The sequence below is a fragment of the Limanda limanda genome, chromosome 19 (genome assembly GCF_963576545.1).
Source record: "Limanda limanda chromosome 19, fLimLim1.1, whole genome shotgun sequence".
NCBI lineage: Eukaryota > Metazoa > Chordata > Actinopteri > Pleuronectiformes > Pleuronectidae > Limanda > Limanda limanda.
Window position 1 is genome coordinate 3,852,721 of NC_083654.1, and position 26,569 is coordinate 3,879,289.

The window sequence follows — 26,569 nt, forward strand, 5'->3', positions numbered from 1 at the left end:
ATTTGTCACAGGAAATGAACGTCTGAAAAAGAGACGCAACAAAGGCTGAGACATAATCCTACTGACTAATTATAGAATTGAAGATGTGGGTGTAGCTAATAAAACCGCACCATGTATTGTGCTGTCTCTATTCACTATGAAATGGTCAGAGTATCTAGCATATTTATAGATAGCCTTTTTTGGGGTTCAGAGACGCAGGTTTCCTCTGTTTGTTCACTGTTTCCAAATGCCATGGAAGATCACAATGCTGTCAAATTATTTTTACAAGAGGAAATGTGGAAAATTACCAGAAAGAAAGGACATGTAGATCATGTTCAAGAACAACATTTTGGTGGGGGTTTAGGTTGGAAGAAGGAAGAATGGGCCTGAGATCTTGATTATTAAAGTTTGCAAGAAAGGTCTCAGCCTCATTGTTCCAGATTTTATTTTTCAATTTATTGATATGTCATGATAATTAATGAAGTGAAAACACAATGACTATTCCATTATCAGATATTTCAGACTTTGGTTAGCCATGGTTATTGTTACTTTAACAAACTGTAATACTATCAGTTGGGGTAAAGGTCTATGTGATATCTTTTAAATTGTAATCAAATACAATTTTGAATAGAAAGAGGATTGAGGATTGATGAGCTCTGAAGGAAACAAAAGGGATGAAGCACACTGGTAGATGAGCAGCCTTTATGAGAGCAGACAGTCCAATGGTTTGATAACTGTGTCCTTGTCAGAGTCAAACGGGAGAAAGCTGGTTGTACATTTTGACCATTTTTACATTTAGAATTGTGTCTATTCTGCAAAGCCAAATAGTAAGCCTGTGCAAAATGTACAAAAAATGCAAGTTTAAAGCTCTTTAATTTAGTTCAACATAAACCAGACCACAGAGGCATTTCAGCTTGTAGACATGTGTGCTGCTGTTTATGTGGGATTTTTTGGTATAGTATTTTTTTTACCAGCAAGTGGACATGTTAAGTTGATAAGTATAGTGGAATATAGGCTACATAATGTACATCAAGCACTTATGGGCCATATAATAATAGCCGTTATGCTTGAAGATGCATGTTAGGGGCTCATGTTAAAGTTGAACAATATAGATATACTGACTTATGCACGTTGCATGTCCTTTAGTGTGTTGCTGTCATCATCTAGAACTAAATCACCATCTGTTTCCTCAATGTTCCAGCACGTTGACAAAGAGGGCTCCATCGCAATCTCATAAAACTCCAAAGGGGTTGAGCAGTGGCCCGGAAAATATGCCTAAGACCGAAATCATAAAAGGGCACTATAAATAAATACAGTAAGAGGGTGGGATGCCATGTCTGGCACAGCAAGACGAGACTGGGTCCACCTAAAGGTCACGAGCAGAGAAAACAGAACTGCAGACTGGGAATTGCTCTGGCTGCTATTCTCACAGCAGGCAGCACGGCATGGTGTGTTTACTTCCTAATACCAGGCAAACAAAGGGCGCATACTTTTTATCAGAGTTGCATGAACTGGACGGCACCACTATCAGTTCTGGCATCAATGCGTTGCTCTGGGATACTGCAAACATTACTGTGGTGAATAAAAGATCTGAAAACTGTTTTTGTCTGTATTTCTTTCCTGTTTGTTTAAATTTGTACAAGAGATTAATGTTTAAAGGTTCACTGGGTAGAATTTACTGGCATCTAGTGTTGAAATCGCATACTGCAACAAACTAAATACTCTCACCTCACCCTCCTATTTCAAGTGTGAAGGAGAATCGACAGGAGGCTGCAGTTAATGTAAATGTGTGATAGGTCCTCTTTAGATCTTTAGATGTTTGATTTGTCCATTCTGGGCTACTGTAGAAACATGGCAGTCCAACATGGCTGACTCCGTGGTAGAGGACTCACTGCCAATGTAGATATAAAGGGTCAGGCTGAGGTAATGTGAACATAATGATTATTAGTATTAGGTAATCATACATTATTAATACTACATGAAATATACGTCTACATTCTTTGAAATAAATAATACTTATTGATGCAATTACTTCTGTGATTAAATGAAAAGATTTATTTAATAATTTTGGATGGAATTTTTATTTTCAGAATCATCCATTAACTTAACACAAGCACTAAGTGACACAGTTGTTAGCGGCCCAGTAGAGGGCGGACTAATCAATGCCACTCGTCCATGGTGAACAGTCCAACATTTAGTGCACTCATGGCATGTAGTTCTGCAAATGACCAGAAGAGGTCACAGTCTCCAAACTTTTTAAAATATGGGCTCTACTGCAGAAAAAAGATGCAGGGTGAGCTCATTTCCAAAGACAGCAGATCTTGCCCCTCACAAAAACTGTGGGACGTGAATCAAAAATACTTCTACGTATGTGAGGTGAAGCAAAAGCTGGATCTTTTAAGCATAAAGTTTAGAATGAATAACAATACTTTCTCACTTTCAGTCAAAATCTCCAATTATGAAATATATAAAAAATAGGTATTTCCCATAAATATATATACATTGCACCTGATTCACTTCAGTCAAATCAAGAAGAATTGGAAACAAAAGTTTAAACCATTTTCTAGAACTGTATTACACCCTAGGGAATCTGGCACATCAAACATAACAAAGAAACATATGTTAATCTATGACAACTATCTTTACTCAAAAGCTCAAAAACAAACACACTCTTCATCTTTCCTACTGCATTACTGAAGTGAAAGGGTTTTATCTTTTGCATATTCAAGCAGTATCAATAATGAAATGGAGTGTGCCATGTGCAATACCATATATATGTGAAAAATAAGAAAAAACGAATATACATTTTTATAAATATGTCGGTGCACTGTACAATACAAAGACCATTTTCTCCCTCAAAATAAATAAATAAATAACTGAGCTTTAGAAGATCTGTATTTATATAGTGCTTAACAGTTTTATCGACTGCCCAAAGCGCTTTTCTAATACAAACCACATTCACCCAGTCACCTGAACATTCATAGAGCGTTGCTAGGCTCCAAATTGTCTTTCACAGACTACTCACACAGTGCCAGCACATTCGATACAGTGGACGAGTCTCTCCCCGGAGCCACAGTCACCCTTTACATTTGGATTTTCACATTATCCACCACATCTGTTCATCACTCAATCACACATCACACAATCTTTCTTGTACTGTCTGCAAGTAAACACTGTGGAAATCAGTCTTCTATAATGGCCCATACAAACATTAAAAGCACATTTCTTTTTGCTGAACATCCATGTGTAATCCTGCAGTGCAGATTTTGGTAAAATACAGTGAACTGCAGCATTTCACCATCAATTTACAGTGCACATTCAGGACAAAGTCTAGTCTGCCTTTTGATATAAATATTCTCCCTTTTCATATGAAATGGAGAAGTGTACAGACAAGAACAAAATTCCAGAGAATTATTTTTAACAAGGCTGAACACGCAGAAGGTTTTCCATAAAGGCCAGTAAAGATGTATTGTTTACCATGCATTAGTTAATACACTTTTCTAGTGGGTTGCTGCTGCTGATATAAGCACATCAGTATTGAATATTTTCACATTTTTTATTCATATTTTTATATTCTATTTACTTTATATTCTTAACTATCTATGACATAAATAACAACTAACTTCAAAAAATGCATTAAAATTATATAACATAAAAAGGTTGTAATAAATGGTTGGTTTCAAATTGACAGGAGATATGACAACCGTGGCGATAGTATACATATCCTCTGAACAAAATTCAGAAGCAAGGATATTAACTAGAACTATAAGAGATATGTTCACACCACAGCATGTTTTTTCTGTTTTTACATTGACTTGCAGTTTATTTTAGGATTGGTTTTAAAATGTTCTCGGTTACTCTGAAGACTCTTAATGGCCTGGCCCAAGGCTCTGCCTCTGATCCATCCATATGAATTCCATACTTACCTCTGTGCAGCTTTCGATCTTGGTGAGGATCTTTGGTCACTCATAGACAGAAAACTAGGGGGGGAGGGCCTTGAGGCTCAGGAATGAGTCAGGTGTTGAAATATGGCTGTCTGAGATGGTGTCTGCTCTTTTGAATCTCGGTGAAATACACACTATTTTTGGAAGGCATATTCCTGAATTTACTTGAGGTGCAGGACTATTCTGGTCTTTTATCTCTATTTTGATGAAGATGATGATGATGATGATGATGATGATGATGATGATGATGATGATGATGATGATGATTATTATTATTCCACCTCCTTCTGTATTTAACCATTTCCTCTCTGTTGTGCATCACTTTGTACTTTGGGGTGAAAAGTCCTCTATAATTAAGTAATTATTATCATTACAAGTGTTTCGGTTCCTTAAACATATCAGCACTTTACCTAAATATATTTTTTTTCTGTCATGGCAACAATCTTTATACCACTTGAGAGAAGACAGGATTCGTCTCCACGTCATTGAAAGCCCGTGTGGTCACGTGGTTCCTCGGGTTCATTCTGAATTGTTTTCACACTGGAGTGGAGTGGGGTGGAGAGGAGAGGAGGGGCGGTGTGACGTCCCGGTGTGTCAGTGCGCATGCGCGGCCGCATTTAATCCTCCCACCGAGTTACGTGTACAACACCTTCTGACAGCGGAATATTAAGAAAGAAGTTTCGATCACAGAGTTAAACTCGTCTCCCGGTGTTTGTGGTGGAACTCGGGTGATGTCTGGTCGCTCTACTCCCGCCGCCCACTTCACAAAGTCACTTTAATGACCTGGTACGGGTGCAGAGGTTTTCTAAGTGAAGCTAGTTCCGCCTTGGCTCTCTCCCCTGTGATGGACAGCGGCGACAAGTGTCAAAAGTAACCGGGGGGGACGACGAGACACCGGGGGGGGAAACACGTCTCCTGTGTGGCGGACACATCTCCACACGAGCGAGGCGGCCACTGGAGAAGGTGAGCGGCCATTGTTTACCACCACACACACGTCCTTAAGAGCCACAGCTAATTTATGCAAGCTAACGAAGCTAATGCTACAGTGTAAGGGCTGTAGCCACCTGTTGCTGGCTCCGCTCAGGCTAGCAGCAGCAGACACGGATTAGCATTATGCCCGCGGTGTTTTGTAATGCGTGTTTATCTTTAGCTCACAGCCCTTCTCTCTGTTAGGGAAAGTAGGAAAAGGAGGGAAATGCACAAAGACAATGCAAAAGTAGAAAGGACGGGACTCGGACTGTTTACGGACACCTGAGGCTAACCGTGCAGAGTTAGCCTCAGGTGTCCGCTGCCTGTACCTGTACCTGATGTAAGAGTCCACGTATTGTTTGAACAAGGCTATAGAACTGAACAAACCTTTCTTATAATCAGTTGTTTGAACTACCTGTTCTCCATGGGACAATGCAAAAAAACCCTGTGTTTTCTACAGGGAGGGAGGCTTCAGGTGTGAATTACTTGAGGCACTCCACTGCATTCCTTTCACAGGCCCGTCAGCTTGTTCCAACAAGAACCCACAAGCTCTACGCAGTGACTGGAAGCAGTAATACGCCCCATAGGAGAGGAGAGAGAGGACAAAAAGGAGCTGCAGCTTAGTGTGTTGTTCTCAGGCCCTACATGTTGTTGAGTTTGAATACAGAGAACTGTAAGTTGTTGCATCTCACAAAGATTACTGAGCAGAAAGGTTGAATTTCATCTAGAAGGTGGGTGGCAGCAGGGAGTGAGGTTGACCCTGAGAACCAAATAGAAACCCACCACGGCATGTAGCTCATGTTTACGATGGTGCTTTCTTCGGCAGATAAACGTCTGTTTGTGTGGAGGGAATGTTTGTGGTCCTTACACGTGGTTTAATTCAATTTGGTGGGAAGTTATGCATTTACTATCTAGATTTACATATATTACATACTTCTAAACCTGCAGTCTGCAGCTTTAGCTCAGGTCGTTTTCAGTCAATTTTGATTTTAAGTGGCAGACTTAATTTAAACGAGCTTCCACGGTTGTTAGAATAGAAGTGGATAGAACACTGAGATGTGTTTGATTATCTGAAAATTGTGGGTCCATATGTGTGCGGCTTATATAATCAAATGTGTGAACCATTAACAGCGACCCATTGACAGTGTCTCTTTTAGGTCCATGCAGCTCGCTCACTAACAAACTCCACTTTGGCTCTTTATTTAGTGATTGCTAAGTCTGCAGAATGAAACTTGGCACAATGGCTGATTGTACTCCTCTCCGCTTTGCAGAGGTCGGCCCCTTTATCCGATGAACTGGGAGTTCTTAATGAGCTAACTGGGAGCTTCCTGTGAACAAACAGCGTTGTGTAAAATGTATTGTACCACCGTGCAGTGTGAACCAAATGCTGCTGATTTTAAACATAGACTTCCCAGAGGAATCGTAACAGTTAAGAATGCCAGTGAGAGTATGAAGTACCTCTGACACGTCGCAAAGTGTATCATTCATCGAGCTGGCAATCTCAGGAGATGATTTTGCTTTGCCAAGGCAGTATAATCTATCTGTTGGTTCCCTTTTGAACGGTATGAAAAAGTACATAATTAAGGTTTGTTTAGTCTGGATTGCTACGTTAGCAGCAAGGATATTGTCTTATTTTCTATATTTCACATTTGTTCGAATAAACAATCAATTTGTAGTCTATGGCTGTTAGAAGGAGTTTGGGTTTTATTTGAATGACAAGCAGCAAACCAGGAACTGAACTTACCCAGTTAGCATGACAGCAGATGAAAGAGTTGGTTTGTAATCTTTTCTGTGGCTTTGATTTATGAGAGTGATATACATCTTGCTTACCATGAGTCACTTACTCACGATATGATTGGTGCAGTCAATCACGTGAAAAAATATGCACTCTTTGAAAAGCTTGGTTGGTTATCAGGGGAAGGAATGGTCGAGAAATGATTGTTAACAAAACTCATTTTATTAAGATGATGCTGAGATATTGAAACCACAGACAACAGTTATTTTCAAGAAGAAACTGATACATAAAATGTCGATGGCACACCAGGTGCTCTGATTGTATAAGTTGTTGAATGATCATATAATGCACTGAGTCACCTCGGTTTATTGTTCTGCCATAAACATGTATATTAGACTTATGACAATGTATTGACATTTTTGCTGAATTAAACCGGACGAGGTGTCGGTAATAATGTGTCCTAAATAGTGTACACATTAGTCAGGGATTTGCAACCTTATTGTGTAAACAGGACTGAAGCCTCACCTCCATAAGAAGTACAAAAAAGGTGTACACATGCACTTGCGTGTAAGTGCTGAAATACCACTGTTGGATCCTGTTTCTAAACCTGAAAATCCGCCTGCCATTTTTCCTACTGTTCTCTGAGTTGTTCTCTTTATAATGCTGACATAGTCATTGTGGGCCCGATACACAAAGAACTGCATAGAAGTAATAACTTGAAGCCAGACACACACTTACTAAGAGAAGGACGTTTCCTCTTGAGCTTTTGGATGCTCAGTGAGGTAGGTACAGGGCTGAGTGTGAACCTGTGTGTTTGTACATGTTCATGTGGTGTCCTGAAGGCTTCAGCATTACAATATGGGGGATGGCACAGCTGCTGTAGTTTCCTCTGTTATATGCTCACAAAGCGGTGCACGTTAACTCACCTCTGTTTGCTTTGCTGCCAGCCTGCACCAGCTAACTGCTACACACCGGGAGGATATTTGAGAACAGAATTGGGTTGCAGTGGTGCTGAACTTTATCTACTGAATTATTTGTGAGTTCAAGTGTGTATCAACTACTCTCTGTTTATGGGCATGTTGGAAAAGATGTATAAGAAGTCGATAAAGTATTATATTTAAATTTTTTCTTGGCAAAAAAAATCTATCAAATTGGTCTGCCATCTGTAGTCAGCTGAGATTTTATAGATATTTTGTGTATTTGGGGGGGAACAAAATATTATTTCAGCATCATGATCGGGGTCATGGTTTCACACTTTCAAGACACGCTCTTTCATGCTATCTGACTGAGCTGTTGTGGGTCCTTCCATGCTGTAGAAATGGTTCCATGTGACGCAGCAGCTCATCAAAAAGGGACACAGACGTATGGTAGACTTTTCCTTTTAACAGCCATACAACGATAAAGTGTCTCTCAGATGTGAGACGCTATAACCTTTAGTGCCTGTTATAGACGAGCTTAGCCTCTTTTTAGCGTTGATCGAGCACCCCTACAATTATTCTCTGCACCCCTGACAATATAATAATGTTTCCAGATATCTACAAAAATATATTTTGTCCAGCATTTCAGCTGTTTGCGTTTCATGTCAGTCCATCTTTGGGTTTTAAATACACTGCTTAAAAAAATGAAGGAACACTTAAATCACAAATTAGGTCTTGATAAACAAGTTATTCAAGTTGAAAGTCTTTCCTGATGTACATTTCATGATTTGTTGATAACAAAGTGATGTAACAACATTCAATCTAAACCAAAATCGTCAACCCATTGAGGGCTGGATTCAAGACCACACCGGAAATCAAATTCAAGTATTTAAAACACAGGCGGATCCAACTTGCATTAATTTCATCACGGCAACTCATTATTTGACTTAGTAGTCGGAATGGTCTCCATGTACCTGTATGTACTCCGGACAACGTCTGGGCATTGAAACAGCAGAGATCGCAGTGAGATGAGCAAATAAAGGTCGCTGGTTTTTCTTTTAGATATGCCCTGTTACTATTGACAAAAGGTGTTTTTATCTGTTAGAAATAGATCGTTATTTTACAAAGGTAAATAGATGAGAGTCATCTTATTTACCTAAGTATTTCCAGATGAATCCATTACTAAAATGGCAATGGGCCAATCAGAGTGTTCATGGTCTTTTGATTTATTATTATTATTTATTTTTTACTTTTGCTCCTCTGAATCATCTGCACTGTTGACGATTGCCGAGGACATTGAAAACCTGAGGAAGATATGGAGCAGTAGCATACAGACTAGAGGAATGCGCATTGGCATCTTCAGTGAATCATTTGAGGTGGTGTACAGTCCATACATGTGATCCTGCCTGCAGCTGTTGAGCATGTGTTGTGTTTACATTATACACAGACACTTGTCAAACCAGTTGGCCTGAACCAAAGATGACCAGACAGAGGTTTGGCCATAAAGAAGCAATTACTTTAAGTTCAAAGCAGGGTTAGAACTTTTGTTTGCATAGGTGTTCATGGAGTTACATATAGCGGATTTCCTGAATACTGTTCTTTGTGGCTTCAAAGCTTCAAGGAAGACTTAATCACAAATATTACAAGCTTTAAGGGAGGGGCTGGTTGGAAGAATCAGACAACGTTATACTTTCTTAGCATGCAGGTCAGTCCCATATGATAAATAATATAATCCGAGACAGAAAAAATAATTGTATCAGTTGTAAGACAGCTCAGCTCCTACTTACAATAATCACAATAATATAATTTATGCGATAATAAAATCCAACTAAATTAGTCATGGCAATGACCAAAGTTTTTGTTTTGATTCAAATTAGATTCTCCTTAGTATCACACATCTATCAAAAATCTTTTTTTATTGTCACACTCGTTCCGGATTGATTTTTTTTATTCCACTGGTCTAGTGTACTAACAGCTTGTATGGAATGTCATTTTAAGCATGTTCAGTCTGAATTTCAACTGTAGATAAGCATATCATCGCAGCACTATGATATGAAGGTCAAGTACTTTCTTCCCATGTTACAGTCTCCCTTTTATTCTGCAGTTTGTATTTTGCAGGGTAGTTAGTCACATGGGTTGGGTTCTGCCAGATTGTTGTCCAGGGACTCTTGACATTCCAAAGTACAGACTGATACTGCTGTGTGCAATCTCCCCTTTCTGATGCTGCACCTACGGTTGTAAACCAATTACAGGATGGGCCGTCATTTGAATAGTTGCTTGCTGTGAAGTTCAGTGGGAGAGAGAATGATCACTGATTGTCTGTATGATTATTAATTTGAGCTGCTTATCATCCTGAAGTTAACTCTCTGCTGCTCACCCCCTTCCACCCTCAGGTCTGTCTCGAAGCCACAGCACAATCACAATTTTTGAATTCCTAACTAAGTAATGATGGCTTTATTGACATTAGATTATAGAAAGTAATATTTAAAGTTACAATACAATGCATTTTAGAGGAAAAATAACCGAAATAAATGTAGGTGGATGTAAATGCATTGTTTATTTCAGTCTGGACTGAATAACAGACCTCATAGAATTTAGTGGAAGTGGTTTCTCCATTGTCGGTACTTTGTGGAGCTTTGTACTCGAGGAATGTTGAATAAAGGTGACCCAGAGCCGCAGAGAAAAGGCGGACTTGAATTAGCAAATTCAACTAGTATAGAACCGTTTCACTAATCTGATTTAGACCTAATCTGATTTAGACTGAATTATTTTCATGGACCTCCTGTTTAATTGCATATAATAAAAACTGCCATCCACCATGGTGTTTGGACTTCAATAAATGTCTGATTTTAGTTATTCAGAAGTAAAATGTATTTTAGCAGTGTCTCACACAGATCATGACAGGTATGCCTCATTCTGTGTCAAATCATCCCTCTTTTGGGATGCACCATCACATATCTAAATAAAATTTGGCATACTGACTTGGTCATATGAGAAAACTATGGAGCTGCAAGTTTATGCATTTCGGATGTGATATTAGTTAACAATGTGTGAACTTTTTGGGGAATTCTGTACTAGACATCTGCTGTTCTAGAAAGTGCTTTAAAAAGACACCCAAACCATCATCTCAGTTTATTAGGTATATTATAGGATTAGCAGTGCATTACCGACAGACATGTCTACTATTTTGTTTATTATCACTTTAATGTATGTATATTTTTCTTTGTAAAACTACAGTATTTTGTCTTTAACTTGCTCAGGTAACACTCAGTTAACATTTTTGTGTCACCTGTGAGCTTTACACATCTCATTGAAGAGATTAATTAAACAAAATTGCACACAGCATGCATAAGCCAATCTACTATATGTAGAGTGTATTTTCAAAATTAGATCACTGTGCATTTGGGGAAATAATGTATTCCCTAGCTCACTGCCGTTGCGAGATAACATCTTAAGAATTAGACATGTTGATCTGGCAGGATTTAGAATGGATTTTTAGTTGCCTTTAGTTGCTAATGAACGCACTGTTTTCTCTTCACTAACACATCAGAGCTCTCGTTAGGCATCAAAGTCCTCCCCCCCTATTAGCTGCAGAGAACATCCAATCTGTTGAGTGCTCTAAGAGCCATTCATTGATTTACTGAGTAATAACGGACAACCAGAGTCTTAAGTAATTGGAAAACATTTTGTTAGATTAACTTAAATATTTGCTACTTCCTTCTTCCTCCTTTCACTGAATTCTTTTGAATTCACTGCAAATTACGCTATATTTCGTCCGTGACAACAAGTGAGATTATTTAATTATTTTAAAAATAAATAATAGTTTATCCCGGAGTCTCTTATTATGAAACAAATTATAATGAAGTAATGTGTTGTGTTCTGCTGTATTATTGAATATCTACCATATAATAAATGTTTCCTTTTGTTTATCTGTTTCAGGAGCTGCTGACTGCTGAGTTTTGGACACCGTGATGGAAAATCCTGGTAATAAAAATGTTTCGTTTTTTTAATACTGCAGTTTAAAATGTGTTGGCAAACAAAGAATCCTACAAAATACGTCATTTTTTTGCAGAAAACCCAGTCTAACAGATTTTAAATATTGTACCTAGGAGTACAGTAACTGTAGTGAGACTAATGCTATATATAACTCTAACTGTAGTATCGTGATGACAGAAAGTGGTGAGTCAGAAACACAGTGCTGTGTTATTACAAAGCTGTCCGTTAAAGGGTTGGCCCTGTGTGACGCTTTGTGCTGCTGACGCTGCAGCTATCTGATTGGTTCTCACCCAGCAGACACACCTGTAGGTAAGCAGAGCTGCCGGTTTTTGTCAGTGCCACGCATGGCCTTGTGTGGGTTTCACCACTGACCTTGATCATTTGAAGACCTCAGCGTATCACGTATACACTCACATTGCTCAGGAGGACCTTTGTTCCTGAACTGAGGTGTTGTTGTGTATTTGTGGCATCTGTGGGAAACGCTTGGAATGGCTGTGCAGTCTGAATATCTCTGTGAGTAAACCTGCTTTCCTTTTGTTGTTGGATGTTAACATTTTAAGGTTAAGTCTCAGATGTGTTAATTTACTTTGGAATGTGAGCTAAACTGTAGTTCATTTGTCCTTTTGTTGACATGTGATACAGCAGTGAAAGCAAATGATTATCATTATTTTATAGTTATTATTTATACACTTATACTTTATTCAATGCCAAGGCAGAAGGGGGCAAAGCTCCACGAGTACTTTACTTACAATTAGGCCATGGCAGGAACAAATTAAGTAAGCTTGATCTGCTCATCCCTGGTCGGCCAAGCAGTAAAGCAGGACTTCCTCCTCAGCGATTTTCTACAAGTGATGTTTCTCTCATGAAGCCTCACATTTTCATGTATTTTAATCATAAAGGATGAAGTCATCCAGCGTGTTGGCTAACATGAAGTGAGCTGTATGTTTTTGGGATTGTCATGATGACATAATGTAACAGCACTTTTCTGAGTCATCAAGTTGTTGTTCTGGTTTCTGTGAGGCCTCGTGTTCTCAGGTTTGTTTCAAAGCCTGACATATGTGTTTGTCTCCATCTGCTGCTTATCTTTAGAAATAATGAAAAGAGGTTGCAATGCCACAATGAGTTTGAAGTTGTCAACCCTTTTTATTAAACAGTGATTTTCAAGTATCATTTTCCTGATTATTGACCTTGTACCCAAAAGCCAATGTGTGGTCTAGCATTCCACACATTCCTGTGTCAGTTGCACTTCTGTGCTGTAGCTTTAATTGGACTGTAGAGGGAGCAACACATACGTGATGTGGGCTCCTTTTTGATGTATTATATGTCAGGAAACACAGGGATAGTCAGGTCCCTCTTTTGTTAACACACACTCTTCTTGTTTTTAACTTTTTTAAAACATAACATAAAGGCCAAATCTATTAAACCCTGATAGCAATATCATGCTGTTGTTAATTAATAATAATAACTAGAGATTAGAGAATAAGATCTAATTGAAACTTTTGGGGGACTCTGGACTCGATATAGTCTCATCAGTGTCCACGTGCATTTCATAGTTTAAAGGGACAATCCTAAGAGAGTCACTGGACACCCCCACCGTGTCACTTCCTCTGCTTTGGCACTGAGCTCCACCTTGGCCCTGGCTCACCTTCCACTTCTCAAGTTACCTCACCCTGCAGAGCCCGCCCCTTGCCCTTCAGGGAGCACTGTTGTGTCAGTCTGGGAAATGTTGCTAGTGGGGGGCCCCAGTGCATCCCAAATCCCTCGGGGCTTGATGGCTGGACCTGCTGAAGCTCAAAGCTTGCCTGCTGTGAACTTTGCCCCTGAAAAATCTACTCTCAGGAATGAAAGGCATTCGAGATTGTCGGATTACCTTTTTGGCGTACCTTATTTATGAAGTCAGAGCTCCAAGAAGGGAGGGACCAAGCACTGAGTAAGTGAGTGTGCCTGTGTTTTAAAGCGAAAGAAGGAGGGAGGACGGGAGGGAGAGACCAAATAACATAACCGGCAGGGAGGGGGAGGGAAGAGAGGCTAAGACGACACAAGTGAGCAGTCAGTCTTGAGTTAGAGGAGCTCCATGTTTAGTTGGAGAAGAGCGAGGGGGCTTTAAGTTTTCCTCTCCTGCCGCTGGCCTCCGGAGAGGCAGGGCTCGGCAGGCCAGTTGGGACAGAAGCTGTAGCATGGGACAGAGTGCTACCAGTGAGACAGTGGCACAGCAACCAGCCCAGAACAACACGGGTGAGTCAGAGGCAAGGCTCAGCACTACATGGTACCCATAAAGATAACTTTGACAGATTTTAGATGTGGAAGCAATCTGGCGAGCATGTTTGCATTTATTTAGAATGGAAATCCCACATCAGGATAGTGTATACATATTTATGTACAGGTGTTTCCTAAACCAGAGAGAAACTGGATGGCAGCAGGTATAGACAAGTGTAGAAGAATGTGTGTAGATGGAATGTGGTGATTGTGAAATCTACAAACCACAAACTCCTCTCTGTCTGCATGCTGGGCCCCATCTCCCTGTAAAAGGCTACAAGACACAAACTAACACCAGACCTCCGCTTGTGGATCTACATTTTTAACTTCAGTCACTTCTCAAGTGATATTAGTTCCATAGGTACACAATGAGTCATGAACCCCCTTACTATCTGGTTAAACGACTGTAGTAGTAACAGTTCAAACACATCAGAACCTGTTTTTGCTGTCAAAAGCAGGATCCTGTCCCATGTTGCATTTGCAAGTTTAATAACACAGCTCGAAGCTCTTGGAATCCAGCATCTGTGTAATACAGGCCACCCGTTTGTCTGGCAGCTCTTTCCTGCTTAATATCATAGACTGTAATTTGGTGGCAGCCTTCATTTTGTTAATTAGAACCTATGACTTAATTTGCTATTTGTTGGATCAATATTTGCTTTATTTTTTCTACTGTCAGGGATCTATTCAAACGCTTTCCTACATGAGGCGATCAGTATGAGTACATCCTCTTTGTTACATATTTGCTCTCTGTGCAAGATGTATTTTTAACCCCTGGTGTGAGGTTCTTTGTAGCTGCTGGCAACATATCATGTGACTGGCATGAGTCATGCTGTATTGGACAGCTTGACCAGAGGAGTGCAGGGTTATTGCATTAGTGTCAGCTGGGTAGTGCAGCTTTCATGCTTTTATTAGGCCCTTGAGTTTGAATGGCTAAACATTTACAGGAGTCCACATTGTTTAGTCAGTCTATAAATGCAGATCTGTAGTCTTTGTGTTAGGGTTAAGTATTTTTCCTCTCAACTGTCTTTAACTCTACAGTTGTTCTGTGAAAAGCTTCGATTTTGTGTTCCACTCTAACACAATGTCACTCCCCACATCACACTATGATTATGTTGCAGCTAAACCACATCAGTATTACCCCAGTTCACTGCCATTCCAACCCGCCCAGTTTTACACCCGCTGGTGTCCGTGTTATGTGTCAGGAATAGCTGCGAGGGCCAGTGTACTGCACAGAGTTCGTTTCACAGACACCTTCAAAAGCCTGCTTCTCTTCACACAGTGTGTCGACAAAGTAATGTAAACATTTCATGGAAGGAATGTGATGCAGTGGTCGTCAACACAGGGTAGATGCCAATGAATCTGTACTTTTACATTCATGTTTTGGTAAATTGTCAGTGCTTAGTAACATTTGTTTCATGATAAATATCTTTTATTTTATATCTTAGAAAACTGTAACATTTTTAGTTAAAAAAATTCAGTCGGAATATTACTTTGTCATACATTCACTATTTCTCTTTGTTGTGCTGTTTAGTGATGACCAGATGAATTGAACATAGTGTTCATAGTGACCATGACATTAATGTTGTTAATATTAATACTGCTGTTAATCAAACGTTTGTTTTTCTCTGCACATAAGGAAGAGTTTAAAACCACAACCTCTATTCAGAAACAAATATTATTGTGATATATATCTTTATATTAGTGCAGTGGGAGAGGCTTACTGCCATCAACATAAAGTCTATCCAATCTGAAATATGGAAAACTACTCGTGCACTTACAGAAAGTGGTCTGATTTTCATTCTCCACTGTCCACACAAAACATATATTTATCTCAACTGTATGGAAATTGGACAGAAGCCACAAAAAATTGACAGTGACAGAACCAATGTCTGCAGAATAACGTTGTCAGCTCCTATAATCCTGATTGATCAAATTCTAGTAGGGGATTACTAGATGAATAGGTCATGCATTAATCATTAATACCACCATTCAATACAGAAAAAAGTTGTTTTTTTTACCAGAGGAGTCTGATGTCCTGAGCTTTTAAATTACTCTAAATATCGGCTATATTTATCTGTGACCTTGAGAAACTAATCCTTAAGGATATCTGCTTGATTTAAAAGGGATCGTTACCCCTTTCTAATCCTTCGGTGTAATATGTGTTTGTGACAAACCTGCAGAACCTAATACCTACCCCAAGTTTAATTTGCACTTGCCATCCAGTTAATTAGAGCCAATACAACAAACCAATGACAAATGTTCAGTATGACATAAAAATGAGAAGCTGCAGTGCTTATGGTTTTTGCTAAACCTGAATGCTACACTCACAAGTATGTTGCACAATGTTGTGTAACTGCTGCCATACGACTCACTGCCTAAGAATTATAATGGTGTTTACATACCCTGTTATTGCTGTCATTGCATTTTCAGTAGTATAATAATAACTTTGGAATTTTGACTCATGGTTTCTGTATTATTTTTTTTACGACTCTGGATGCATAACTGTGTTTATAAGAAAGAATACTAAAATCGTTACATTTTCATTTCCAATATAAAAAAAGTAGACTTTACGTGATCCTATTAGTATCACCACCATGTCAAAAATCACATTAATTCACACTACTTTGTGAATAATACCAGAAGAGACTGACTATATTTCACAGTCTGTGTCATGTGACAGCTGACATAGCGTAGCGGACACTCAGAATGGAATTTGGACCAACGTTTTGAGGTTTGGTGTGACAGTTTAATAAAGCAGCAGCACTGTGTTGTAGAAAATTGTGTATGAATGTATGAGCAGTGGAATAAATGCTGACATGCATCATTTCTGTCACAGGTTTTTAAGCACATGTATCTGATTGTACTGAAAGAGTGTCTGGTTATTGCTTTGGGCTTCAGGGTACTCACAGATCAAATGAAGTAGACAAAGTCATTTTAGCTTTCTTTTAAGTCATATTTTGCAGTGATAGAAAATTTTGTTCATCTGTGATCTTGTTTGTCACCATACCATATTCATGCAGACGATGAGGTAGACCTGCAACACAGCACAACAGGGGGCGAAGAAGCGAACTCTGGTGGGGGATCACCTCCAACCAAACGCAAAGGAAAGTTCTCTAAGATGGGAAGAATCTTCAAGCCCTGGAAATGGAGGAAGAAGAAGCCAAGTGATAAGTTCACTGAAACATCTATAGGTATGAGAGAGTAGACTATTTTCACCTGTTGTGTTCATTACACTATACATTATGCTTATTTATTATTTTTCCTTTTTTAACAGCTTTGGAAAGAAAGATTTCTGTTAGAAAAAGTCGTCAAGAGCTGATTTCAAGAGGGCTTCTAAAGGACATCCCAGAAAATGGTATGCAGGGTGTAATATATTTTCTTAAAAAATATTCTCTGAGTGAAGTGGCTCCTCCTTTAATGACAGTTATTTCACTGTTTGTGTCTTTATATACAGTGAGCAACAATGTAAATCACTCCAAAGCACCGACAGTGAAAAATGGGCACCCTGTGTCAAAGGACGTGGACAGGGTATCGGAAGCTGGTGCTCGAGTGTCTCGAGGGGAGTCTGACCAGAAAGTGAATCCCCTCTGGGTGCTCCAGGGAGATGATCGTCGTAGCAGACTCCCGTCTGATGCCTCCCGGAGTAACAGGGCACCTCTGGATGTGGACACTCACGCACGGATGACTGTGGACGCAGACCGACGAAGCCGTCTGCCATCAGATGTTGATAAGAAAGGAGGATCTTTAGCCAGAGGAGCTCCTCAAGATGATAGATACCGCAGAGAAGAGAGAAGAGATGGAAAAGATGATAGAGAAGAAAGGGGGAGAAAGGATAGGGAAGACATTGAGAGAAAGGACAGAGATAAGCAAGAATGGAGGGATGACCGTGAGAGGAGAGATGAAAAGAGAGATCGCGATGAGAGGGAAAGGAGGGATCGAGATGAGAGGGAAAGGAAGGATCGAGATGAGAGGGAAAGGAAGGATCGGGATGAAAGGGAAAGGAAGGATCGGGATGAAAGGGAAAGGAAGGATCGCGATGAAAAGGAACGGAGAGACCAGGACGAGAAGGAACGGAGAGATAGGGATGAGTGGGAACGGAGGGACCGTGAGGAGAGGGAAAGGAGAGATCGGGACGAGAGGGAACGGACAGACCGTGATGAGAAAGAAAAGAGGGATCACAGAGACAAGAGAGAAGATAGGGATCGGCGGCCTGAGAGGGAAAAGAGAGAGAACCGAGGCGAAAGAAAAGATGAGAGAGAAGACAAGGGTAGGAAAGATGTGCGGGGAGAAAGAGACGACCGAGACAGAAAAGATGACAGAGACCGGCGGGAAGACAAAGACCGAAAAGATGACAGGGACAGACGGGATGACTGGGCCAAAAGAAATGAAAGAGAGCGACGAGATGATCGGGAAAAGAGGGAGGAGGAGAGGAGAGACAAACTGGATGACCTGCGATCTTTAGTTAGGCCAGTCTCTGAGATGAACCTTCGGCCTACTCTACAGAAGAGCTCGTCGGAGGACAAGAAGAAACCTCGTCCTGCCTCCGAGTCTGACCGGAGGACCACCCTGCCCAGATCCAGCCCATCCACAGAGTTCAGAGAGCGCTCAGGTAAAGTCTCCTCTATAACTTCATTCAGCACTGCAGCTTTTATTCAGAAAGTTAGTGAGAAAGTAGATGACTTGTCTGAGCCTGAGCCTTTTCGAAGGAAATCATAAAAAACCCAGCAGCCATCACGTTGTGTTGGCACGCTGTGTGACGCAATTGATTCTGATGTTTCACAACAGGATGAAAAGTGGATAAGGCACAAAAATCAGGAAGAGTCTTTTGTCCAGCTCTTGTCATGCAGAGAGAACTTGGTAGAAAACAATTAATTTCCTCGGGCACTTGTGTTTATCGGTTTTACCAGTTTGTCCTGGACATTTCTGATACTGTTACTTCTGAAACTCAAATTTAAAACAGCTTGAAGCTCTTTCATCAAAGATCTTCTGTTGTTTTCATAAATAACATAGAAACTATGTGGATTATGTTAATGTTGAGCTTTTTGAAAAAAAACCGAATAAATAAAGGCTCTTTGAGTTTCTTTTCTCCGACTGTAAACACTCTTCTCCTTTGTGTGATAATGCAAACAGGATTAATTTAGCACTTGTTTCCCTACAATGCATTTGTACTTTTACATTGACAGAGTAATCCTCACATAGACTCCATGTTTCAAACAGAATGATGTTGTATTTGTGGTGGTAGGTGGCCTCTCTTATATAATGTAATGCAGTATACAAGGTGTTCGTCGGAAAAAGCTTTTGCTTGTCAAGTAGTTTATGTCAAGCAGCTGAACAGTATATAGCTCTATCTCTGTTTGCTCTGTCTCTCCTGCTACCTTTGCCACAACAGCAAATGCGATGCTGTCCTCCTCTTCCTCTCACATCTCTCTCTTCGTGTCCCTCTGTTGCTGCTTCTGCTGCCACATAATCACTGGTCAAAGCCTGGAAATAATCCAAACTAATCAATAGGATTACTAGTCCCTCTGGTCAGAATGTTTCTGCTTTCTTTCTTGTTTTTTAAGTTTTGGCGCTTTCTGTTTTACTTGTTGGAGGACATGACTCTTCTCTGCAGGGAAAAGCCAACAGCTATCCATATTCTTATGCATGATCACGTTTTGATTCATATATAGATGAGGGGCTGTTCATAGACGATCCATAATCAATAGGAGAGCAGATGCCGAGCAAATAAATATAAAAGACTACTCGCCATAAATCAAAACATGGGAAACACTGTGAAAGTGAATGTATGGAAGCTCAGCTGAAATGTTTATAATAAATAAGCAAGGTAACTTTTCAACATAAAATACATAAATATAAAGCTGTTCCCTCAGTGCATGCTGAGTTTGTCTCACTATGGCAGTGACTCAGATGTTAAAAGTGATGGCTAAGTGTGTTAATGTTCAATCAATCAATCAAATTTTATTTGTATAGCCCATATTCACAAATCACAATTTGTCTCATAGGGCTTTAACATGGTGTGACATCCTCGGTCCTTAACCCTCAGCAAGAGCAGATGTTGAGATGATAAGCAGTGATAAAAAGTCAATAGAGTACAGCAGATTTTTGTCTGAAGCTAATTATAGGGCCACTTTATTAAATCTACAATTCTTGTTCATATGATTATCCAAAAACATGCTGCTGTCTGTCTTGTTGATGCTGAGATATGATGTAGTTAATTAAATACTGCATTCATTATTCACTAGTGTTGGTGAATGTTAGGTTGCTAACACAGAGACGTTCTGTCACTCGGGTTCAGCAAAACCTTTTCCTGAGTGAACAGTCAGTGAGTGAGAGTTTTGCTATGTTGAAATGCCAACAGCAGGTGTGTAAACCAAAGTCTCCTGATGGTGCTGTCAAGGCATATAGAGTAAATGATTAAACTGTTAGTCTGACAAGAGTTATCCAGCTGGAACAGTACATATCAGGCTTTCAAACATGGATTTAGGTGAGCATGAAAAGAGGGAAGAAGAAATCATTAGGACTCCTCTGTGCTTCTTTCATCCGTCTCCATATCTGATTCTTGTTACCTCTCTAAACCTCTCTACCATAAAGTCTCTGAAAGACCTTTTTGTTTCATTTCAAGGTTTTCCAGCCTGTTATCTGTGTTTTACTGTATGTGATTACCCATTCTACGAGGAACTTTAGAACCCTTGTTGTTACCTCTGTTAATGTCTGTTTGTGTATTTGTGTTTATGTTTGTGTGTTTATTTTTGTGTGTTTGTATCCCTCTGTAGAGTCTGCCGTTGTCCGCTCCAGCCCTGTCCCTCATTTTGTACAAGACTCACAGCAGGAACCTGCCCCTGCCCGGCACGCTCTGCTTCCCCCAAAAACCCTCACCGCTCCCTCCACTGAGTCCGGTAGGAGTCAGACCCCCTCCTTCTCTTCATCCTCCTCCTCCTCCTCTTCGTCCACCTCCTCCTCTGCTCCCATAGCTGTGGCTAAACCGCCAAGGACTGTCTCCCTAATAGTGGATGACCCATCTCGACCCTCCCTCGCTGCTCCCTCCTCAGTTGACTCTCACATACCGCCCCCTGTCCCTCCCCATGCCAAGCAGCCTCCCGTCCCGCCACCCAAACCCACCAACCGAAACAGCAACCCTGCACTGCTCGGTGAGTTTGTTAGTGTCTGCTTCTGCAGTTTTATTGCACACATAAAATGTGCCGGTTTAGTCTTTGTGTACTTTTCTTTGTGCTATTAGTCAAAGAAGCTCTGCAGGAATTTAATAAGGGAGGAGACAGTACTCAACGTTGCTGTTGCAGTGTTTCCCAGAACTGTAAAAGTGTATTGAATACTCTGACTGACACTGGACAGCACAACTGTGTATTAGTTCAAACGCACTATAAATACTTTACTAAATACTTTATAATACATTATAAATGTTTTATTGTGAACATAGTGGAGAAGTAACATAACTAAGTAAAAACAGGTTCCACCCCACAAATTAGTATATACCATAGAGTAAAGATGTAACTTAAAATGTATCCAAGCATCCCAGAACACATGGAAGTGAATACTTTTCACATTTGGCACAAACATTCACTTGAACTTGGATTTCAATTTGGTAGCGAAAGGTCAAGGTCACAGTGGCCTTACAAAGTATACTTTCCCTTGGACAAAAATATGAGCTTATTAGATTGTGGTGACTGGAGGTCAAAGGTTCAGGTCACAGTGCCCTCACGTTTCTGTGAAAGTGATATTTCAGGACTGCCAGTAAGAGTTTCACTGCATATCATAATTAACTTGAATGGATGGCTTGATTAGAATTTTGAGGTCAAAGGTCACCGTGACCTCTCAGACTCATATTTGGCCTTGTGATATCTCAGGAAATTCTCAAGGGAATTCTTTAAATTTTGGCACACATGTTCAATTGGACTCACTCACTGCGGTTACATGTGTCCGATTGAAACCCGATTTCTGGCGTTGTCGGGTTTCAATCGAAGATCCATGTCATGTAACTCCACAAATCTAGATTTCTTGTGTCCGACTGAAGTCGGATAACCACCCCCAGATAAGTAGATCGGATCTGGCCGTATATCGGACAACGCGCGCATGTAACTCTGGAAGCTAGACAACAACTGGAGAAGACGTCTTTGTGCATGCTTGAGATCCTTCCCTCCCTCCCTGGCCGTGACCCGGAAGTCGACACGTAGATAAAATGTCGCTGCCCGGTGCCGGCCGGCAAAAACAAACAAACAAACCATTCTAATCAAATGCGCCGTTCGCATTCGCAGTACTCCTAGAGTAAACATGCACAACATCTTGTAGAGGGACGTAGCTTCACCTTGCTCTCCGTTCGTCATCTTTCTCGCATGCTGAGTTGAAGGCTGTTGTTGTTTTTGTGTTGCTAGTGGTGACGAGGTCAAGCGGAAATGGCAGGATCACCACTAGCTGTAATGAAAACAGCGCCACCTATCGTAGCGGGGTATGAAATGCTTTCGGACAGGAGTCGGATTTCTCAGTGCCATGTACCCTGAGATAGAGCAGTTAACCCCCCATGGATAGAGAAACCCGATTTCGGCCGAAATCGGGTTTCTGCCATCATGTAAACGTAGTGACTGAGTAAATGATTAGATCTTAAACATGCTTTTGTCATCTTAAAACGTGATATTTCAAGACTTGAGGGAACCTCTTCCTTTTTTGATCAGTTTTCAACTTATCCTGGACTCAAAGATGAAGTGATTAGATTGCTGTGGTCAAAGGTCACAGTGACCTTATATGAATCTTGGGAAGTAGAAATATGTAGACTGATTGGCAGAGCTGTACAACTGTAGTGCTTAATGAACCATCACTCTCGGAGACAGTGTTTTTGATTGTAGTCAACGTGGTTAGGATGTAGTTTATGAGGAGATTGCAAGACTGCAGACATTGTTAATTAAGTGTGAAATTTAGAGTTGCATTACATTATACAAGATATGTCGAGCCAGGGCTAACGGTGAAACGCAGCAGGGTATCTATGGCTTCAGCCCTGAAATATTCTTGTCAATCAGAAGCTAATTCAAACAAAATAACAAGTGAGTTACAATAAGTGAGATGTCAGTTGAGATTTGGATTTACATGGTATGTTGGGTGTGCAAGGTTAGTGCCAACACCTATTTCAAAACCTTGGGCAGTAACCTTGCATACCCAACACGGTGTCATGATGTTACTTTGTGTTTGTTGTGTGGCTGTGGTGATTGTTTTTTCATGATTTTTTTGACAGACTTAATGGTGTGGTTGCTGTGTGGAATAGGGAAGTGAGGAAGAGTCTTGATGGTGGAGAAATATTTTCTTTGAAAGTGTAAAACAATAATTGATTTGTGACTGACAAGTGAAAGAAAATAATCAACGACTAGATATTATCTGTTTTGTTTTGATGTTTGTCATCATAGTTAGTTAAGTAAGTTTTTTCCCTGCACTGATGACTGATTACCTTTTAGATAGTATAATGGATTTCTTATTGCAGGGTATGTCTTTGAAAATTCATCATAAAGAATAAATCTTGTACATGATGCTCATAAAATATTAGTGTAGTAGAACTTCTAGAATTATTTTTCCATTTGACTTAAAGTTGTCAATGTGTTGCTGATTGTTGTCATTTCTATCAGCTTTACATATTTAAAATTAAACACATAGTACATTTCCAAGGCTTGTAAATGTCCTCTCCTGAATCTATTTGTGAGATGAGTCTGTCAGTGAGTCAGCCGCCCTTTGCTTTGTAGGTGTTTTCCAACATGTTGCTAGTGTACATGCTCGGTGTCCATAACCACCAGCCTCTGGGGAGGGGACATGCACCGGCTTATCTCTGTACCATTTGTGCAACACCAGCACTTTTCCTATTTCATATCCTTTGTCCCCGCATGCCACAGCTGCTCTTGTTTACAGCCCATCCCAGGTTTTTCTGATTGAAACAGTGTCTGTGGGAGTGACACAAATTTCTTTAGAGACTACATTTCATTTCTAACTGCTACAGATGTGTTATTTCATAGTACTGTATGTTTTAGTGTATGCAACTTTGGAAACAGTTTACATTTAGTGAAATTAGGGGTGCTTGATTATGGCAAAAACCTGAAAACTATTATGGTCAACATTTTCATCATGATTATGACATGACTACTTAAAAGTGTTTACACTGCCTGTATGAGCAGGGAAGAACATTTCTCCTGTCTGCAGGAGTCTGTGTGTGTGTGCTCAGTGTCTTGGTTTGCTTGTTTCTGTTGCTCTTCACACAAACTGACAATCACATGTACTAAGTTATTTATCGATGATGTTGGATCATGAATCCGAGTTCCAGTTGCTTTAATCTGGATATCCGGTCAAGTTACGTCTTGTGTTGTGTGTGGCAAGTGTTGGACATTTTTTCATTGTGTTTAAAAGTACTGTTCATGATCTAGTAACTTGTGATAAGTGTTGGTGCTTATTGTTAACGTGTCAAGTGAGCGTAGGTTATTTTTATTAAAGATCCTTTTAATTAACTAAGTGGAGAATTTTACAATGTCAAAGTCAGCTTGTCAATGGAAAAACTTCTTAAAGTTCACGGCTTTGCTCAATCAAACCCAGTTTAGAATTTCTGGTTTTCGAGTTTCTTGTTATCACCACATATATGCACTGGTCTCTATATATCTGCAGTAAGCATCAGCAGTTCTAATAGGGATGAATCAGAGGAAACAAGTTCAGCAGTTTTACAATCATGGAGAAGCTCGAATTTGAGAGAACCATCATAATGAAAGTATTTGTCAGTGAAAAGTACAACTTTAACAGGAGGATTGACTAAAGCATTTTTATCTTGTGTTTAGAAACTTGAGTTATTACTCTACAGAGGTTGTGTATCATCTAAGGATGGATGTACGCTCTGTGTCTGGACAGTGTCAAACCCAGATAAACATTATCCCTCTCGTATTCTCTCCCAGCTTGGAATGTAAACCCAGCCCCATCCCTGACATCTCCACTCATTTTTGCCAGCTTCCTCATTGAACAGGGGCTCTAAGGCCAGGCAGCCTTGTTACTGGACCAGCTGGAGACGTCAGAGTGAGCTCGGCCTCTACCTCTCTCTACCTTTGTACATGCGTCAAAGAGCTGCAGGGAACTGCCCAGGTACCCAGCAAGGGCGCACGATCTCAATCCATCTTAGTGAAGTCTGTCGAGCAGTGGTACAGGTCCACATGCTTCACTGCAGATGCAATTCGCCACCTCCAGTTTAACACCAGCACTTCATCGCATGCGTGTTGCATCCATTGAAGCTGTCAGCTCATCTAACTTAACATTGCATGGAAACTGGATGGATATTTAATGTGCAGGAGTGCATTGGATGCGTTTTTCTGATCACTTTGAATGTTCATGTAAGAATGTTGATACAGTTGTTTGTTAATCTGTGTGTGTCATCCTCCACTGACTCAGCATAAAGCTCAGCTGCAACAGGACCGTTATTTTTTCCTCCCCTACTAAAACTTTTAACGAATTTGCTTTTGTGCTTATTTTAAATAACATAACTTCACCCTTTTACAGAGTGAATGTGCATATTCCCATTCTGACAGCAGTTCATGTTTGTGATAATCAATTTATATTACCAGTACTGATTATTGTTCTTGGCTGGTTTATTCACAGCAGAGCTTTCTCAGCCTGGCAGTGGCATCATCAGTGTTCCAGCACATGCAAAGCGCTCTCCACCAACTCCACCAAAGAGGATGACCCCTGTCACCAAGCGCCACTCTGTGGATCCTTCCCCTCCTGCTCAGGTTACTGAGACTGCAACCACTGACCCGGCTGCTGCCTCTGGACCGGTGCACCATACTCTCCCCAAAGGATATAACAGTGAGGAGAAAACAAGTGCAGCAGCTCCTCAGACTGCCACTGACACTCTGCCTTCACCGCCGTCCCACATACCTCCATCACCTCCCAGGGTTCAGTCGCTCCAGCCGCCCGACACCACCTCCTCTGGTCCTGTGACCATCATACAAGCGGATCCACCCAGCCCAACCACTGAGCCTCCCAGCCATCTTCCAGCCATTCCACTGCACATCCTCATCCAGAGAGCCCTGGCCAGTCCTGGCCAAGCTCAGCCCAACCCGGACGGTTCTCAGAGAGCCCACTCACTACTGTTTGAGTCTCCTCCAGAGTTCCTTGCCGAGCTGGGGGATAGCTCGAGGCTTTCACTTCCCATCACCATCGAACCTCTCAGGCTGTAAGTGTTCAATTTACTGTACAACAATACATAACAAAACATGATTGCTCTGAAAGTTTAGAATAAAGGGAAACAGATCTTTAGTTTGCCCTATTTATACTTACCCTAGTCGAGAAGTTTGTGATGTGTTTTATATTATTTTGTTTACTTCCTGTAGCCTTACTCTGAGTAAACACATGGCTTGTCACTTGTAGTTACATGGACTTACACTGTAGGTATCCAAAAGCAGTACAGACAAAGATATTAAAGACAGTCAAAGATTTCCCCTTGTGTTCTCTGGAATAGTAATGGGTCTCTCACTGTTTCATTTGAGCACCACAAACTTCATCCTCCAGAAGAAATCACACATATTTTTAATTACTTGATGGTTTAAACCCAATTAAAACTGAGGTCAATGCAATGAGCAAGAATTTCATCCAGCCTTACACAGCCTCCAATTTGATGATGGGGGAATAGTTGCCTTCAGAGAATCATCTGCAACAAATGAAAATTAATTCTGTGACTGTGTTTTATTTGGCTTAGAGTCAAACTAACAGCAAAAGACCAAGATCAGAGTCCTGGGGTTCTCCATATTTTG

General features: G+C 40.5%; 1 protein-coding gene across 3 annotated transcripts in view; it reads left to right on the forward strand.

Moving 5' to 3' along the window:
• The first annotated feature begins 4,562 nt into the window (after positions 1 to 4,562).
• The window catches only part of phactr4a (phosphatase and actin regulator 4a), a 28,059-nt gene continuing 6,052 nt past the window's right edge, over positions 4,563 to 26,569 (forward strand). The window contains exons 1-7 of one of the 3 annotated variants that reach the window (XM_061092587.1): positions 4,563 to 4,886; positions 11,484 to 11,528; positions 16,817 to 16,987; positions 17,071 to 17,151; positions 17,251 to 18,405; positions 20,570 to 20,944; positions 25,416 to 25,992. In XM_061092587.1, the coding sequence (XP_060948570.1) occupies positions 11,516 to 11,528; positions 16,817 to 16,987; positions 17,071 to 17,151; positions 17,251 to 18,405; positions 20,570 to 20,944; positions 25,416 to 25,992 (2,372 nt within the window). In that variant the 5' untranslated portion in view covers positions 4,563 to 4,886; positions 11,484 to 11,515. Of the gene's footprint in view, positions 4,887 to 11,483; positions 11,529 to 11,929; positions 12,054 to 16,816; positions 16,988 to 17,070; positions 17,152 to 17,250; positions 18,406 to 20,569; positions 20,945 to 25,415; positions 25,993 to 26,569 lie in introns of those variants that run through there. The other 2 variants (XM_061092585.1, XM_061092586.1) reach the window with 2 other exon arrangements.